At 45.4% G+C, this 16,374-nt stretch overlaps 1 protein-coding gene across 1 annotated transcript; it reads left to right on the forward strand.

Annotated features, from left to right (window-relative positions):
- The first annotated feature begins 13,364 nt into the window (after positions 1–13,364).
- On the forward strand, positions 13,365–14,908 carry LOC120669732 (exopolygalacturonase-like). The gene has a single exon (XM_039949569.1). It carries the CDS (start codon positions 13,376–13,378, stop codon positions 14,618–14,620), a length of 1,245 nt encoding a protein of 414 aa, XP_039805503.1. The 5' UTR covers positions 13,365–13,375; the 3' UTR covers positions 14,621–14,908.
- The last annotated feature ends 1,466 nt before the right edge of the window (positions 14,909–16,374 follow it).

A 16,374-nucleotide genomic window follows, 5' to 3' on the forward strand; every position in this document is an offset into this window, starting at 1 on the left:
TACAAGACTCATTGAAAGAGCAAAGCAGAACAGGAAGAGAAATTATGTGCCTTACAAGAAGAGATGAACAGGAAGGTTGCGTCCTTGGAATCTCAATGGACGCCAGGGTCAATGAGGCTGTGCAGCTAGCTCTGAGCCAAAGGGGCACTGCTGGGTCGTACCCGGTGTCAGACCCGGGACAGCGAGACTGCTTATAGACATAGAATGTTCTAGAGTAAGGGATAGCTCATGGATGTACCTTACCTCTTTTGTAACTACGCGAATAGGCATAGAACTAGCTGCAGTACAAAGGAAACTACCCGATCGTGTTGTAGTAGGACTCCAACTGTACTCGGCTAGGACTTTCCATGTAACACTGTCCCCCCAGATATATAAGGGCAGGCAGGGACCCCCCCTCCAAACAATCATCAACACCTAAGGCAATACAAACCACACAGGACATAGGGTATTACGCAAACTCGCGGCCCGAACCTGTCTAAATCTTTGTGTTCCATGAACCTTCGAGTTCTAGAACCGTCGATCCCTACCTACAAACATTACTGCTAAGGGTATCCCTGAGCAGGCTTGGCGGTAAACACCGACAGCTGGCGCGCCAGGTAGGGGATTCGGCGTGTTCACCAACGAATTCGATGGCTGGATCAAGCAACGTCAACAGCGTGCCAGAAGGCACGACTTTCATTTTCGGTTCCTGGGCTTGCACGGCTGACGGAACGGGAGGCTTCTCTAGCCACCTTGTCACGCCTAACTCGCCTAAATCGAAAACCTGCTCCCAACTCGCCGGCATCCGCGAGTCCGCGGATCTCGATGAGAAAAGAGTTCCACCCGAACTCAACTCGGACAACCCAAGAAACGTGACAACTCAAAACCGAACTCTTGGTTTGGTCGAGTTCGACACAAATTTTGATTCCAAAAAACCTTACTTTTCCAAAACTCTTGGAAAATACCTGGCTCATCTGAAGACAATCAAACACCCCAAGATCAAAAGCTCAGAACTACTCGCTGGAGTAGATCAAGTTTCACGATCGATAGAGGGCTGCATCAAACTTGCAGAAACCGCTCTCAGCTCATCTGCGCCTCAGCAGAACCCTAAAGCACTAAACCCACCACAGAAGAGGTCGGGCGACATGCTCTCAGACATCGATCGGGTAAATTCAAAGCTTGCTAACTGCATTAAGGTGGCTGAAAGCACTCTGCAAAACAAAGAGCAGAAATCGGGAGGAGGAATCTGCGGGGGAGCTGGTGAGACAAACCCCCGACTTGTTCGGATGGGACCGTCTATCTCCAGGATACCTCAGAGCCCTTCACCTAAACCTGCTCACACTCAGACTCCGAAACCAGTCGACCCCAAGTTCGACCAGGACTTTGATCGCTTCATGAACGGTCTCGAGAACTTTGAATCATTTGATGATCTTGAAGAGTGGTCAGACAATGTCGAGCTGTTCATGGACGCCATGGCCAAATCAACCGAGCATGCCGACGCTCTTTTGGAACTGGCCAAACTTAAAAAAGGAAAAGCCAAGGCCCCAGAACAATCCAGTGACTCAATCTATGATAAACCCTGGATTAAGGAGCCTGAGGGGCTAACTCCTACTCAATAATGGCTACACTGGATGAACGAGAACGCCCTCCGTGTAGAGATGGGCATACCGCTTCTCGCTCACCCAAAGCATACATACTCAAAAATCGGTGGGCTAACTGACTCCGAATCCGTGTACTCCTCTGACCCGGAGGAACAACTGGATGACCTAATCCAGTATAGTAAACAAGTCGAGTCCGACTCAGCTAAGAAACTCGCGTCCGATCAGGACTATCTTCCAAACCTGATTTTATATGCAACGCCGCAAGGACGGACAGTGCATCTCAGGAAGGCACAAGATCCCAACGCTTCTACCTCACAGCTAGCGGATCTGCCTTACCAACAGAGCACTCCTCTAGACCCGTCCTCAGGCAAACAAGATCAAGAAATTCAAGACCTCTGCCGCGAAATCCTCATGGTTTGTATCGCCGAAGAACCTGAGGGCGATCCCATGGAGCATCTCAACCTCCTACAACGAGTACCTTTTCGACAACATGGAAACTACTCCTCCTACAATCACAGAAGCCCAAGTCACTACCAAGGAGGATCTACCTGCTCCTCCTCCTCCCCCAGCGGTGACCGTCACCAGCCAACTGGACGAGCAGAATCCAACAGAAGACCTCTACGAACGTCATCGCCAGCTCAACCAGAAGAGGACGTTCAGGCGTCAGTGCCTCGCTAACACCCTACAGGAACAGCAAGGCGACAACTACGACTACTCCAACTGCGACCTTCGCAGTGTGATCAACGTTGGGTGCGATGCGCGCAACATCATCATCTCAAGGAGAAAGGAACGGGAGGAAGTCGAGGCGTACAGCCCTTCTTCCAACTTCCGCATCCCGCCAAAGGCTTCTGCATCTTTCAAGAAGTACAAGCCGGCAACCATCAGTACCCATCCTCAGGATAAACCACGCACCCAGCATCAAGCTGAGTTGTCTCCGAGCGCAAACAGGATCAACAAAGTACTGTTATGCAAGCACTTTATCCACCCAAAGAGTTCTCATACGATCTTCCAGTGTGACTCACTCCGCAAGGCCCTTGGGGCACCTCTCCTGAAGGAGACACCACCAATGAATCTAGTCGACCTCTGCATCGATTAGATCTACCCCAAATCTAGTCGACCCCCATATCGACTAGTACTACCTTTGAATAAGTTTTATTCAGTCATGTAAACCATTGCTCACGTCCAACGAGCAAGGGGTAGGTCTTAAGAGTCAGAGTCTGTCACTTTACAGTTATTATAATTTCGACAAATCCAAATAAAAGTTGATTTCTTTTATATCGACTACTTGGCTCTCGCTCACACGACCAATACCCCACCTCGAAAGTCTTGCTCAGTACTAGAGCAACTATTGAGTAGCTTTTATGGTTCTTACTTGAGTGCTTTTTTGACATTTACGTCTTGGGCAACCCGACGGGGTTCGTACCTAACAGTTCTGTCCTAAAAGACACTCTTGTCCTCCAGTAGGACAGTCTAATCGCCCCGCTCGAGTAGGTCTTGGATACTCTTTCGGCACCTTCATCTTGGGCAACCCGACGGGGTTAGTACCTAACAGACTTGACCTAAGAGTTACTCCAGTCCTGGGTTAAAAGGACACCTTACTCGCCTTGCTCGAGTAAGTTTTGGATATCTTTCTGACATTTACGTCTTGGGCAACCCGACGGGGTTCATACCTAACAGTTCTGTCTTAAGGATTACTCCAGTCCTTGGTTAAAGGACACCTTACTCGCCTTGCTCGAGTAAGTTTTGGATATCTTTCTGACATTTACATCTTGGGCAACCCGACGGGGTTCGTACCTAACAGCTTTGTCTTAAATATTACTCCAGTCCTGGGTTAAAAGGACACCTTACTCGCCTTGCTCGAGTAAGTTTTGGATATCTTTCTGACATTTACGTCTTGGGCAACCCGACGGGGTTCGTACCTAACAGTTCTGTCTTAAAGATTACTCCAGTTCCTAGTTAAAGGGACACCTTACTCGCCTCGCTCGAGTAAGCTTTGGATATCCTTTCGACATTTATGTCTTGGGCAACCCGACGGGGTTCGTACCTAACAGTTCTATTTTAAGGATTACTCCAGGCCTTGGTTAAAGGACACCCTACTCACTGGCTCGAGTAGGTCTTGGATACTCTTTCGGCACCTTCATCTTGGACAACCCGACGGGGTTAGTACCTAACAGACTTGCCTAAGAGTTACTCCAGTCCTCAGGTAGGACACCTTACTCGCTATGCTCGAGTAAGTTTGGGATGTTTCTAGAATATTCACGTCTTGGTTAACTCGACGGAGTTCAATCCTAACAGTCCTATTCTAGAAACTAATTCAGTCCATTAATAGGACATACTACTCGATACGATCGAGTAGTTTGGGCCATTTTCGTAAACAGCTGCATACTATCTGGGTAACCAAACAAGGTCTATCCTAAATGGTCAACTACGAAAATCCCTCAAGGAGTACAAATAAGTTCTTGATACTCTAAAATAAGTTGACACAAGTTTCCCGCTTACTTAGTTTACTATGGGAATCTCCGTTACATAATCCTTTTGCCTCGAGTACTTGACGGGTACTACTCGCTTGCTTGGGATACAAAAAGAACTCCTATTCTCCCTTAGTAATCTAAGTACTTGTCGAGAGCTTCTTGTCCTCTTATCTATCAAGAAACCCATTATACCTTCTAGATACTCTAAATGAGATCTCCCCCCGATTTGGACAACAAAGTCCACAATAGCTACGTGCTAATAAAACATTTCCTTTGAAAAGGAAACCCATACTAAGCTACGGCTTTGAACACCCCCATAGTGCTATTCCCACTTGGTTAATCTCGAGGGATTCAATCCTAACCGGTTAGCACCATGGTTTCATAACCATACAAATTCGATTCTATTCGAGAATGCATCCCGAGGCACTTACGGATACAATGCATCGTATCTACTGTTATAACTGAGTGGGCGCGATGCCGCCTACACTCAGGACCCTCGAGTGCAGCTACTCGACACAACAAAGGATTCCATAATCCTACCTTCAAGTACTTAACATTACACAAATATCCAAAATTTGTTCAAAGTACTTCTGGCTCACACGCCAATTCAATTACAAGACAAGCTTAAGGAGACTCTGCCCTACTCAAGGCTTCTACAATCTGATCAGCCACCCTGGAGGTTTCCGCCAAATATTCACGGAACTGATCTTCCGTACAGTTAGCCTTGGCACCTTGTCCAAGGGCATTCAGACAAGTGGTTGGTCAGTAAGACTTCACCAGCCCAAGCACGTGACCTACGTACTGACGGGTGATGTCGGAGACAAGCCTCTCGAAGGCTCCAGGCACCCTGCAAAGCCTCCCAGCCAGCGTGAGCGATTCGTCTCACTCCTCTTGTGGGATATACATGGCCTCTGCCACCTCCATGGTGGCATCTCTGACTTCTCTCAGCTCCACGAGTTCTCGCTGCATCGAGTCTCGAGACTCTGACAAAGTCTTGAGTTGTTGCAGCACCGTCGCTGCCTCACGGTCAGAGTCCTCCTTGATCTTCTTAAGCCACTCTATTTCATCTGCATTGCGGTACATAAGAATCTTTAAATCCAGTACCAAGCTTTCCTGAATCTCTAAAGATTTGGCACAAGCTATGTACTCGATAGAAAGAAAATCTTATAAACACTAAGCGGATCTACTAGTCGAGCGCATATTAAATGCCAAAGACAAACCTTTTTTAGATTGGGAAAGCTTCTTCAGCTTCCCCTCAAGAGCAGTCTTCTCAGACGAGAGTGTTTTAACCCTCTCTTTGAGAGCGTTTAGCTCTATCTCATCTGGAGACTGGACACTCATTCGTCCCAGTGCTTCCTGCAAAACAAAAAGATCAGAATACTACTCGATCTACTCCAAAAGTACTCGAAGTATTCGACTACTTACTTCTAGCAGCTTGACAGCTAGCTCCACATTCTCTCTTGGCAAATTGCTTCCCGATGTGACCTGGGAAGCACTCGCCACCACCTCTATAACAGCCCTCTTGGGCACTTCTTCAATTTTTCCTACAGTATTCCCTATGACTTGGGAATCTAAAGGAAGAACATGCTACTTAAATTACAATAAGGGCAAATAAAAGGATACTTTTCCTACAAGGCACTACAAGCTTACCTGCAGGGGTCTCCACAGGATGTTTATTATTGCCTCCCTCAGGAAGCTTCTCGCCTTCTCCTTCTTCTGGAAGCTTGCCGCTTCCACCTCCTTCTGGGATCTTCTCGTTGGCCCTCTCAGAATGGGGTAAAGGAGAATCCAGAAGCATGGAGTCGACCATAGCCTCCGCATCATGAGCACTCATATCGGGAGTACTCGGGGGCTTCCCCAGCCCCGGCTGAGAATCCAAGTGGCTCTCTGCCCCCATGTCCTCTCCCAGGACTGCATCTCTGCAAAGACAAAGTAGTTACAAACTACTAGATTCTAAACAGATCCTACACATACAAGTTCTAAAGAACTTACGCAGGAGCTCTTATTAGGGCAAACTCCTTGATGCCAAATTTGCGTGCAGGCTTTGTGATCATGGCTAGCTTACCCGCATCGACGGTCTTATTTATATCGGAACTACTCGCTGAAGGACTAGCCCCGATCCCACTTGATGGGTCCACTGTGGTGGAGGGGACAGTTTGTACCACCGTAGTATCATCCCCAGATGATGAAGTCCGTGGCATCTTAGCCGCTGGACTTGGAAAAGCAAAAGCACAAATCAAAACTTGCAATTCGACAACTATGAAGTACTCGATTACAAATATAACTAGCTACTCACCTGTCGCTAGTAGTTTTGGAGGAGCTGCTACGCTTCCTCGCCACTGACCGAGTACTCCTCAGGCGCTCGGTCTGGGCATCAGCACTTAGAGTGGGGCTGTGCTCCCCATCACTCCTTTCTCCAGACGCTGCCTCATCTGCACAATCAAGTCTGGACATTAGTACTGCTTATATGAAATCTCATATGAGCATACTAAGATTTGATTAACAGATCGAATAAATTGGAAGAAGAAAAGGGCGAATAAATGCCTGGTAGCGAAGGACTACTCTTAAAGCAATCCACGTCCTCCTACAGAAAGCAAATCCTATCAGAATTACACTATGATAAATTACTCGATTTCTACGTATCGACTACTCTTATCAAGTACCTGCTTCGGCGGATTTGCAGCAGAAAATGTACCAGGAACAACTGGGATTTTCTTTACATCCTTCAGAAGTCGTTGTGCTCGACTAAAAACTACATCATTCGAGATCTCTTCCTTCGAGCATCTCGATGGATCAGTTGTCCCTTGGTACTGAAATCCATGCGATTCCCGAGCCTGTAATGGCTGGATCCTTCGCTTCATCCAGTCAAACATGACTGCCTCCCCAGTCAACTTATTTTGCCTTAGAACGGCAATTCGCTCGAGAAGTTGAGGGATCTGACTCTCGTCGACTGGTTTTTTATTCCATTCAGCCCACTGAATTGGAGCGCCTGGAGTAATTGATGGAAAGCTTCCTAATCGGTTCTCGATAAAAAACCACTTGGGCTTCCACTCGATTACTTTATTGCTCGGTTTATAAGAAATATATTCTCTATCTTTCCATTGCCTAAGTTGGAGACCCGCACCTCCTACTACATCTAAAACAAAGGAGTCGGGTTGCGGCTTCAAATGGAAAAGGTAGCGGAAGAGTTCAAAATGGGGCTCGATGCCCAGAAAAGCTTCACATAAATGCACGAAGATGGACATATGAACAAAGGAATTTGGGGTCAAATGATGCAACTGGATCCTATAGCAGTGCAGGAGCCCAGAAAAGAAAGAAGAACAAGGAAACCTCAATCCTCGTTCCAAGTATGAGGTGAAAGCAACAACTTCTTCCGTATTTTCATACGGATGATCCGAACCCGAGGCAGGACACCATTGGATAACGGATCTGGGAGTTAAAAGACCTTGCGACACTAGAGATTCCAAATTAGATTGCGAACACTTACTGGTGTTCCACTCTTCATCGCGGGTTGGCTCCGCAACCGCACCCTTCCCCTTGGTTGATTTCTTGGGCGCCATCCGAAAATCCACAGATCGCTTCACGCGCATAAACTGGTAGAAACCCTAAGAGGAGGATGGGGAATGACAAGGAACAAGAACTTTGGCTCTGGGAGCTTGAGAGCGGAAAGACAGATCTAAAGCAGTAAAAACTAGTGGCGGCTGGTGGGGTAAAACCTAAGTCACCTTTTCATTTTATAATGACGGTGGCAAACATGGTAAAAACACCCAATAGGCCAACAGTCCGTTGTAAATCGCGGAAAGAACGGGATTTAAAAGAGACATTCCTTTTTTTGAGATTACATTCTGGAAAAGAAAACACTCACATCCCTAGTCGACTACTCGACATCCTTTCCCTTAACTGGGATTACATTCCAAAACAAGGATAAGTACTCGACACAGTACAACTACTCGACATTACAACTCGAGTACTTTTTCAACTTTACAATGACTCGGACCTGCATGCCCATCGCCTGGATCTCTTGGAGCTTCTAGTCCACGTCTGCTGCAGACTAGATCGGTCCGAGGCCATGACAAAGTACAAACTTGTTATTCCCACTAAGGGAATAATGATACATGTATCCTGAGAAAAAAGTTACAAGAATATAAAGGCAGATTACAGTAATCACCTCGCAAGTACTCTTGTAGCATCTTCTGGAGAAACTTCTCCTTCTCCCAGAATACGCTGTGGCAAGATTAAGCTTCCCCGCCAAGATGTCAGTTCTTGGGCAGTCTCAACCTGGGAACTCCAAGAGTATGACACAACTAGATTCAACCATTCCACAAAGAACCTGCCTCATTGGAAGATGCAAGGACATGATGACCAAAATAGATCCAATGAGAGCATGGGAGTGGTAGGATGAGGTTGTAGGGACTTCTCTTGTCACTCGCAAGTTCTCTTCTAGCATCTTTTGTTGGAAGGAACTACACAAATCTCAGGAGGGCGAGTGCAAGAACACCAAGGAAAAGTCATGGTCGCTACACTTTGGTGCTTCTGGCAAAGACCTATCCCCTGCCTTTTATAGCTACAAGGAGACTTGCTGAAGGAGAACCCGTGAATCAACAGTGCACGTTTCACGGATGCATTCATGACAGCATTCACGGACGCAGTCAAAACTACAATAATACAGATTCTCCAAACGGTAACGTCTCGTATGAGCACTGAATAAAGAGCCGTATATCCCAAATTTTATTCTTGAAATTATTTCGGGTGCAATCAGTGTGGCGGATCCAATTGTATCATTTTTCTGGGATTTTACCCGAAAAAGAGGTCTTTTCAGATTCCGGATCTGATGAATCCTGCAAATAATTTGAAGGATAAAATCTGATGCCACGTCTTAAATCCTTAATTCCAAATCTATGCTCGGGGGCTACTCACAGCAAAAGGGATTTTGATTTAAGGCTCGGGGGCTGTGGGATATAGGCATCAGAGATTTATTTTTCAATTTTTTTGGAAAATAAAGAATAAAAAGACTGAAGTGACCCTCAGCCTGATTCTGCGATTCAACCTAAGGCTCGGGGGCTACTCCATATGGAGCGCGAGTACTTTCGCGCACCATATATGATAAAGATTTTGGGGCTTGAGCACCTCACAGCCTCGAAGCAAACGGAAGTACTTGAAGGACTACTCGACGTATTTGAAGGAAGGATCAGAAGCAACCAGAAGGATGTTTTGACTACTTGAAGTACTCGAAGATGCCCAGCCAAGTACTCGACGCCTGCTGGACTCGGCTACGAAGAGCTCGGGGGGCTTGTCAGACCCGGGACAGCGGAACTGCTTATAGACATAGAATGTTCTAGAGTAAGGGATAGCTCATGGATGTATCTTACCTCTTTTGTAACTACCCGAATAGGCATAGAACTAGCTGCAATACAAAGGAAACTACTTGATCATGTTGTAGTAGGACTCCAACTATACTCAGCTTTCCATATAACCCTGTCCTCCCAGATATATAAGGGCGGGCAGGGACCCCCTCCAAATAATCATCAACACCTAAGGCAATACAAACCACACAGGACATAGGGTATTACGCAAACTCGAGGCCCGAACCTGTCTAAATCTTTGTGTTCCTTGTACCATCGTGTTCTAGAACCGTCGATCCCTACCTACAAACCTTACTGCTAAGGGTATCCCTGAGCAGGCTTGGCGGTAAACACCGACACCCGGATGTTGTGATAAGCCCGGCCTCTCAGCAACGCAGCAGCTGTGTATCCACGGCGGGCCCGACGTACAAGCTGAGCACCCCCATATTAAGGCACTGGCAGTAGATGACCAGAGGTATCTAGTGGATGATATCACCATGCCAACAGCATGCGAGCTACATATGCGAGCAAAGAATATATCCATTCATGTAGTATACGGGTCAGCCCTGCCACTGAGTCCTTCTACTACAATTCATGGAAGGTCGGTACCCCCCTGACTACGCCTCCGTCACAATTGAGCAGATAGTTGGAAACAATGAGGATCTTGAGCTCGACTTCATTGGAGGGGATGTAGAGAAGACATTGGGAGACACACTCCACGGGATCGTTCTATGGCGCAAGGTCGACATCATACTTATTGCAAATACAACGGCTCCCGTGGATCCCGACGATCGTCCGTCTCCGCATCCTCCCTCACCACCGTCCCCACATCCTCCCTCACCACCGTCCCCACATCCTCCCTCACCATCGTCTCTGCCCGAGCAAGGGGCCACGACTCCTCCAACACCGGAAAAGGGAAAGAAAAGGACTTCATCATTCCCAGCGGCTGGAACCCAAACCAAGAAGCAGAAAAAGGTCGAGAAGGATACAGCCCCGCAAAAAAATTAACCAACAAGAAGACCGCTGAGGAGTTGGAAGAGGATATTGCTCGATATATAAAAGAACAGTTGAAGCCTAAAGTCCCCCCGAAGAGGGAAACAATACCTCTAGATGTAGCAAAAAAGGTTCTCGGAAATCTAGAGAACCCACCAAAACCAAAAAGTTTACCCTCGGACTATGATCGGACACTGGTAAAGGCCCATAAGCAGAGAAATCAGAATTCAGAAATGTAGCAAGACCATTCCTCAGCTTGGCACACAACAAAAAGAACTCGAGCCCCTCCGGGCGCCAAGGATGCCAGACCTACACGAGGCGCAATTTCTTGGTAAAATAGGATTAACGCTAGAGCAGGCAAGGGAGTATAGGAGGATATCTCTGTCGCTCCCGTTGTTGCTCCATACGAGTAGGGAAAACCTTTTGTCACTGAGGAACAGGAGATGAGTCTGCGCACACAGATGTTCAATTTGAATAGGCGGTACCTGCGAATGTTGAATGACGAAATGAAAATATTTGGAGTCAAATATCGTGACCATGATTTCTTCCACGGGGAGGACGACTTCTGGGTATACTTTGACAATCTATATCACATATTCCATCGACAGGCCCTCGACGCCTCTATTATCACCATTTGGGTTCTGTAAGTTTCACTTACCTCTACATTAATTCTTTTTGTTAACAAGCAACGTAATTATCTTTGTGCATTATATAATTTCTATTTTATCTTTTAATATGGAGATTAAAATATTTCGAAAAGAAGGATGGCACCATCAGATCGGCTACATGTCTCCGTTGCTAGTCAACCAGAAAGTACTTAACAAAAATTACAAGAAGATGTGTCAAAACATGTACAATTTGTTGACTAGGCAAAATTACAAATCCTATATATTGATACCATACAACTATGGGTAAGTCTTGGTCGACTCAATCCTGTTTTATATTTCTAAATAAATACTAAATCTAATGCATGTATATATGCTATCTATATATGCAGTTATTATTGGATTTTACTCATACTTGCCGTAGAGAGCGGCAATCTTGTAGTGTTCGACTCAATGAGAAAACCAAAGTCCGCAATACAACATATCATAGACCCCTTGAACATGTAAGTTCAGTTTGCACAATCAAATCCTTTTTAAGTTTATAACAATTGTTGAATATCGAATTTAACTTTGAGCGCAGGGTGTGGAAAAAATTTGTGAAAACGAACAAAGGACGTGGTTAATGGAGAGCCGAACTGAACATTAAAATGAATTATCCGGTATGTTGATTCACGAACCTTTTTCTAATTAAGTAATCCCAAATTGTTCTGTATTGAGTAATTTATCTGTTTCTCCTTAAGTGTGCGAGACAAAAACAAAGAACTGATTGGTGCGGGTACTATATATGCGACTTCTTGCACATTATGACTCCATGCGGGAAGCCTACTACGGAGGACCTAAGAGTACGTACAAACCGTTCACAAGTACATTTTCCTAATTATACTAACGCGATGAAATTAAAATATCAGTCCTTTTTTCCTAAATGATAGATGACTTGAATCGCAGATGAAGTTTATTCTACCGATCGGATCAACGTCGTGTGCGAGCAGCTCGTCGGATTCATTTTGAACGAGATTCTGGATCTTAGAGGCGAGTTCTACCACGACGATCACATCCATAAAGGATTTCCATCGACGTCCTGAGGGGCCCAGTAGTTGGACTATAAACATGAATTGTACATTTGTAAATATTTCTAAACGTGATGTCTTGTTGTTTGGATATTTGTAAATATATTAGTATAGCTAATTAGTTTAATTATATGCTTGCATTTGACTTTTAGTTAGTTTCAAATATTCTGTGAAATCGAACACGACCAATGAACATATAGTACTGTAGAGTTCGGGTACGTTTAGCAATTATAAAAGAATAAATAGTAATATATAAAACAAATAAAATTGGATTTGGTGAAAATAGGAAAAAACACATTTGGTACCGACTGCCAGCTTGCGTCAGCGTGGCAGTCTCTTTGGTACCGGTTGGTCTTTACAACCGGTACCAATAAGTGCCTAAGGCATCGGGTGAAAAATCCGGTGTCTTAGGGCAAGGCCAATGGTCTCGGTTTGGGGAACCAGTTGGAAACCGGTTCCTAAGGCCGTTTCCAACCAGTTACCATGGCCCGTTTTTGTGTACAAGGGACGGATGATTTTTTTTTTTACGAGAGAAGTGGGTTTCATTCGTCCGGTCTAAATTCTTTTTTGAGGAAGGAGAGCAGCCGAGCTGAAATTGCATGCGAAAGGCAGAAAAGGATAGAATGTCAGTGGCACTAGTTGACTGGTGAGATTACGTTTTTTTAAAAAAAAACTTGTTGACTGAGATTTTCTGCCGATGCTAAAGAAGTGAGATGACCAGACGAGGCAAAAGGCAGGGGGTGACGCTGATACATTGTTTGGAGCTACAAGAATTGATTGGAGTAGAGACGGAAGGTATTAGAAGGATTGGACATGGAGGAGGGACGCTTGGATTGGAATCTATGATGGGAAAAGAAAAACGAGCAAGACCTGAAAAAAAAACAGACTCGTATGATCCCTACATTTATTCGATTAATGATGAAAACTAAATATGTCTTGATTATTTAATTCATTATACGTGAAAACCATGCCACGCCAACCTAATAAAAACCTTTACTATCCTCGCGCCCTACTCGCCTGCTTAATGCAGATGCATGGCCTCAGATGAGGTAGATGCGCGCCAGCTGGCCATGGTGAGAATCTGCCCTAAAAAACACAATGAACACTTATATTTGTGGACAGAGGGGCTGCCATCATGTAATTACAAGAAAATAACCATTGGATGAAAACTTGAGGTCATGAGCTAAGCCTGGTCTGAAAATAGCAATAGGCCAGATGACCATGCCACAAACATAGCAGCGAGAAGCCCGTTAGCAATAGGTATATATAGGCTGGAGCCATTGGTGAGCAATGCAAGACACAAAACTTTGCGACAAAATGGCCTTCCCCAACAACACCATGCTGAGAACTCTCTTCCTCCTTGTGCTTGTCTGCGCTGCGCATGCTGGCGGGAAGGCGAAGGAGAGCTCCTCCGCTCCGGCTGGAGGTGGTGGTGGATCCTGTGACGGCGGGACATGCGACATCACCAAGATGGGCGCGACCGCCGGCGGCAAGACGGACAGCACCAAGGCTGTACAGGAGGCATGGACGTCGGCGTGTGGCGGCACCGGAAAGCAGAAGATCATGATCCCCAAGGGCGACTTCCTGGTCGGGCCGCTCAACTTCACGGGCCCGTGCAAGGGTGACGTGACCATCCAGCTGGACGGCAACCTGCTGGCGTCCACGGACTTGAGCCAGTACAAGGGCAACTGGATCGAGATCCTGCGCGTGGACAATCTGGTGATCACCGGCAAGGGCACGCTCGACGGGCAAGGCCCCGCTGTGTGGAGCAAGAACTCATGCGCCAAGAAGTACGACTGCAAGATCCTACCCAACTCGTTGGTTCTGGACTTCGTGAACAACGGCGAGGTGTCCGGCATCACGCTGCTCAACTCCAAGTTCTTCCACATGAACGTGTTCCAGTGCAAGGACATGGTGATCAAGGACGTGACGGTCACGGCGCCAGGGGACAGCCCCAACACGGATGGCATCCACATGGGTGACTCGTCCGGGGTCACAATCAGCAACACGGTTATCGGTGTTGGCGACGACTGCATCTCCATCGGCCCAGGTAGCACCAAGGTCAACATCACCGGCGTCACCTGCGGCCCGGGACACGGCATCAGCATCGGCAGCCTTGGGCGGTACAAGGACGAGAAGGACGTGACCGACATCAACGTGAAGGACTGCACTTTCAAGAAGTCGACCAACGGCCTCCGGATCAAGGCGTACGAAGACGCCAAGTCGGTGCTCACAGCCTCCAAGATCCACTATGAGAACATCAAGATGGAGGACGCGGCGAACCCCATAATCATCGACATGAAGTACTGCCCCAACAAGATTTGCACCGCCAGCGGCGGCTCCAAGGTCACCGTCAAGGATGTCTCCTTTAAGAACATCACCGGCACGTCCTCCACCCCCGAGGCCGTCAGCTTGCTCTGCACCGACAAAATCCCATGTAGCGGAGTCACCATGGACAATGTCAAGGTCGAGTACAGCGGCAAAAACAACAAGACCATGGCCGTCTGCAACAATGCCAAGGGCTCCTCCACAGGCTGCCTCAAGGAGCTCGCCTGCCTCTGAGGGATCCAGGCGCCATTTCGTACCCTGATCCATTGCCATCCAATGATATGATGGTAACTACTATCACACATACAACTCACTACTACTTCCAGCTGCTCGTATACACGAGATCGAGCCATTTAAATCTAGACTGGATGGACACTTTTCTGCTTTCTTGGTTTCTCTTATGAGCTAGTTTGTAGGCATAGAATAACAGCATCTGCGATCCTAACAACGCATGTAAAGCATTAAGATTATTTATATTCCATGTATGTACTGGAGTCGGAGTCATGGTGATTTTTTTTTATGTTCCCTATTTTTAAGCAATTAAACATAGCACTATGTACAACCAATGCTTGCATCCTGTGAAAGAAAGGATGAATCTATTGCGACTATATTGTACAAGATGTTCATATCAGTTATGGATTCCATGTTGTTTTGAGTTATATTTCTTTGAGTATGTTAATTCGTAATCGGTAATGCTACAGTATGAACGTCCGGAGTGGACAAGGACACGTGAATCCGGACATCCTGTGATATTTTTGCGACGCGTCATAGAGAGTGAGAGTAGTAGCGATGTCTAGCGTGTTATTGCCAATCCAGTACCGCCCATGTTTCTTGCCTCCTCCCACCCTCATGATGACTTCTCCATCAAGGTGCTGGATGCTCGAATCGTACTCTGGCCCATTGACACTCGGCAAAGAAAAGGTTTGCCGAGGGCTCTGGATCTGGCGCTCGGCAAAGTTCAGGTTTGCCGAGTGTCCGGGATTTGCCACTCGGCAAAGTATATGTTTTTTTGTCTACCTTTCTTTTCCAAAACGAGTTCCACTAAATTTTTTCAAATATACTTTGCAAATGCCTTGTCAAATTCACTCAAAAATTCATATTTGATGCTTCTACAGAAAAATCCATTATTTCATGCAATTATAGCTCAAATTCAATTTGTATCAACTAATTATTCGTATCCAATACGTGTTTTACTAAATTTGATCGAATGTACATTGAAAATACCTTGCAAAATTCACTCAATAGTTCATATTTGATGCTTCAACGAAAAAATTCCATTACTTCATGTTGTATTAGTTCAAAACCAAATTGCATCAATTTAAATACAATGGTTGCAGAAAAATTAAAATTATCAAATGGATTCAAAAAATAACCAAAAATTTACACGAGACAATCCATCATGTCTATTGCCTATACAAAAAGTTCTGAAGTGAAACCCCAATTCAATCATCAATCTGACTCAAAATCTTAATGGATCCTTCTTATGTCTATGGAACTACTTCGGAGATACTTCGTTTTGTAAGCAACGTATGTGAGAACTTTTGCGAAATCTCCTTAATTTTTTATCATAGCCTCCACATATGATATCATGATATCACGACAAATCCTAAGATTTTCAGACTTTGTTTGATTTAATAGAATTTAAAACATATTCAGCCACACATTCGTTGTCATGTTATTGAACAAGATGTTTGAATTTTCCTTTCAATTCTTCGACAATGCCTCAAATTTGACTCAATAAAATGAATATAATTTTTCCATTCATTATACTACATTATTTGAAACGCTTGCAATTCAAATTTGAATTATCCCTAAAATATCCTTTTAATGAAATAAATTAATTAAATATATCAAACTTAATAAAAAATATACCAAATTTTAATATGTAGTACCTTGTATAGTTCGAGACCATGGTGGAAAGTTTGGAGAACAGAAGAGGAAGTTTTTTCTATTTTGCCGAGTGCTCCTAAAGACACTCGGCAAAGCCT

The sequence above is a fragment of the Panicum virgatum genome, chromosome 4N (assembly GCF_016808335.1).
Source record: "Panicum virgatum strain AP13 chromosome 4N, P.virgatum_v5, whole genome shotgun sequence".
NCBI classification, from domain to species: Eukaryota; Viridiplantae; Streptophyta; class Magnoliopsida; order Poales; family Poaceae; genus Panicum; species Panicum virgatum.

What these genes read in the sequence shown, in the direction of transcription:
- LOC120669732 (XM_039949569.1), top strand. Translation starts at nt 13,376, where the DNA reads ATGGCCTTCCCCAACAACACCATGCTGAGAACTCTCTTCCTCCTTGTG.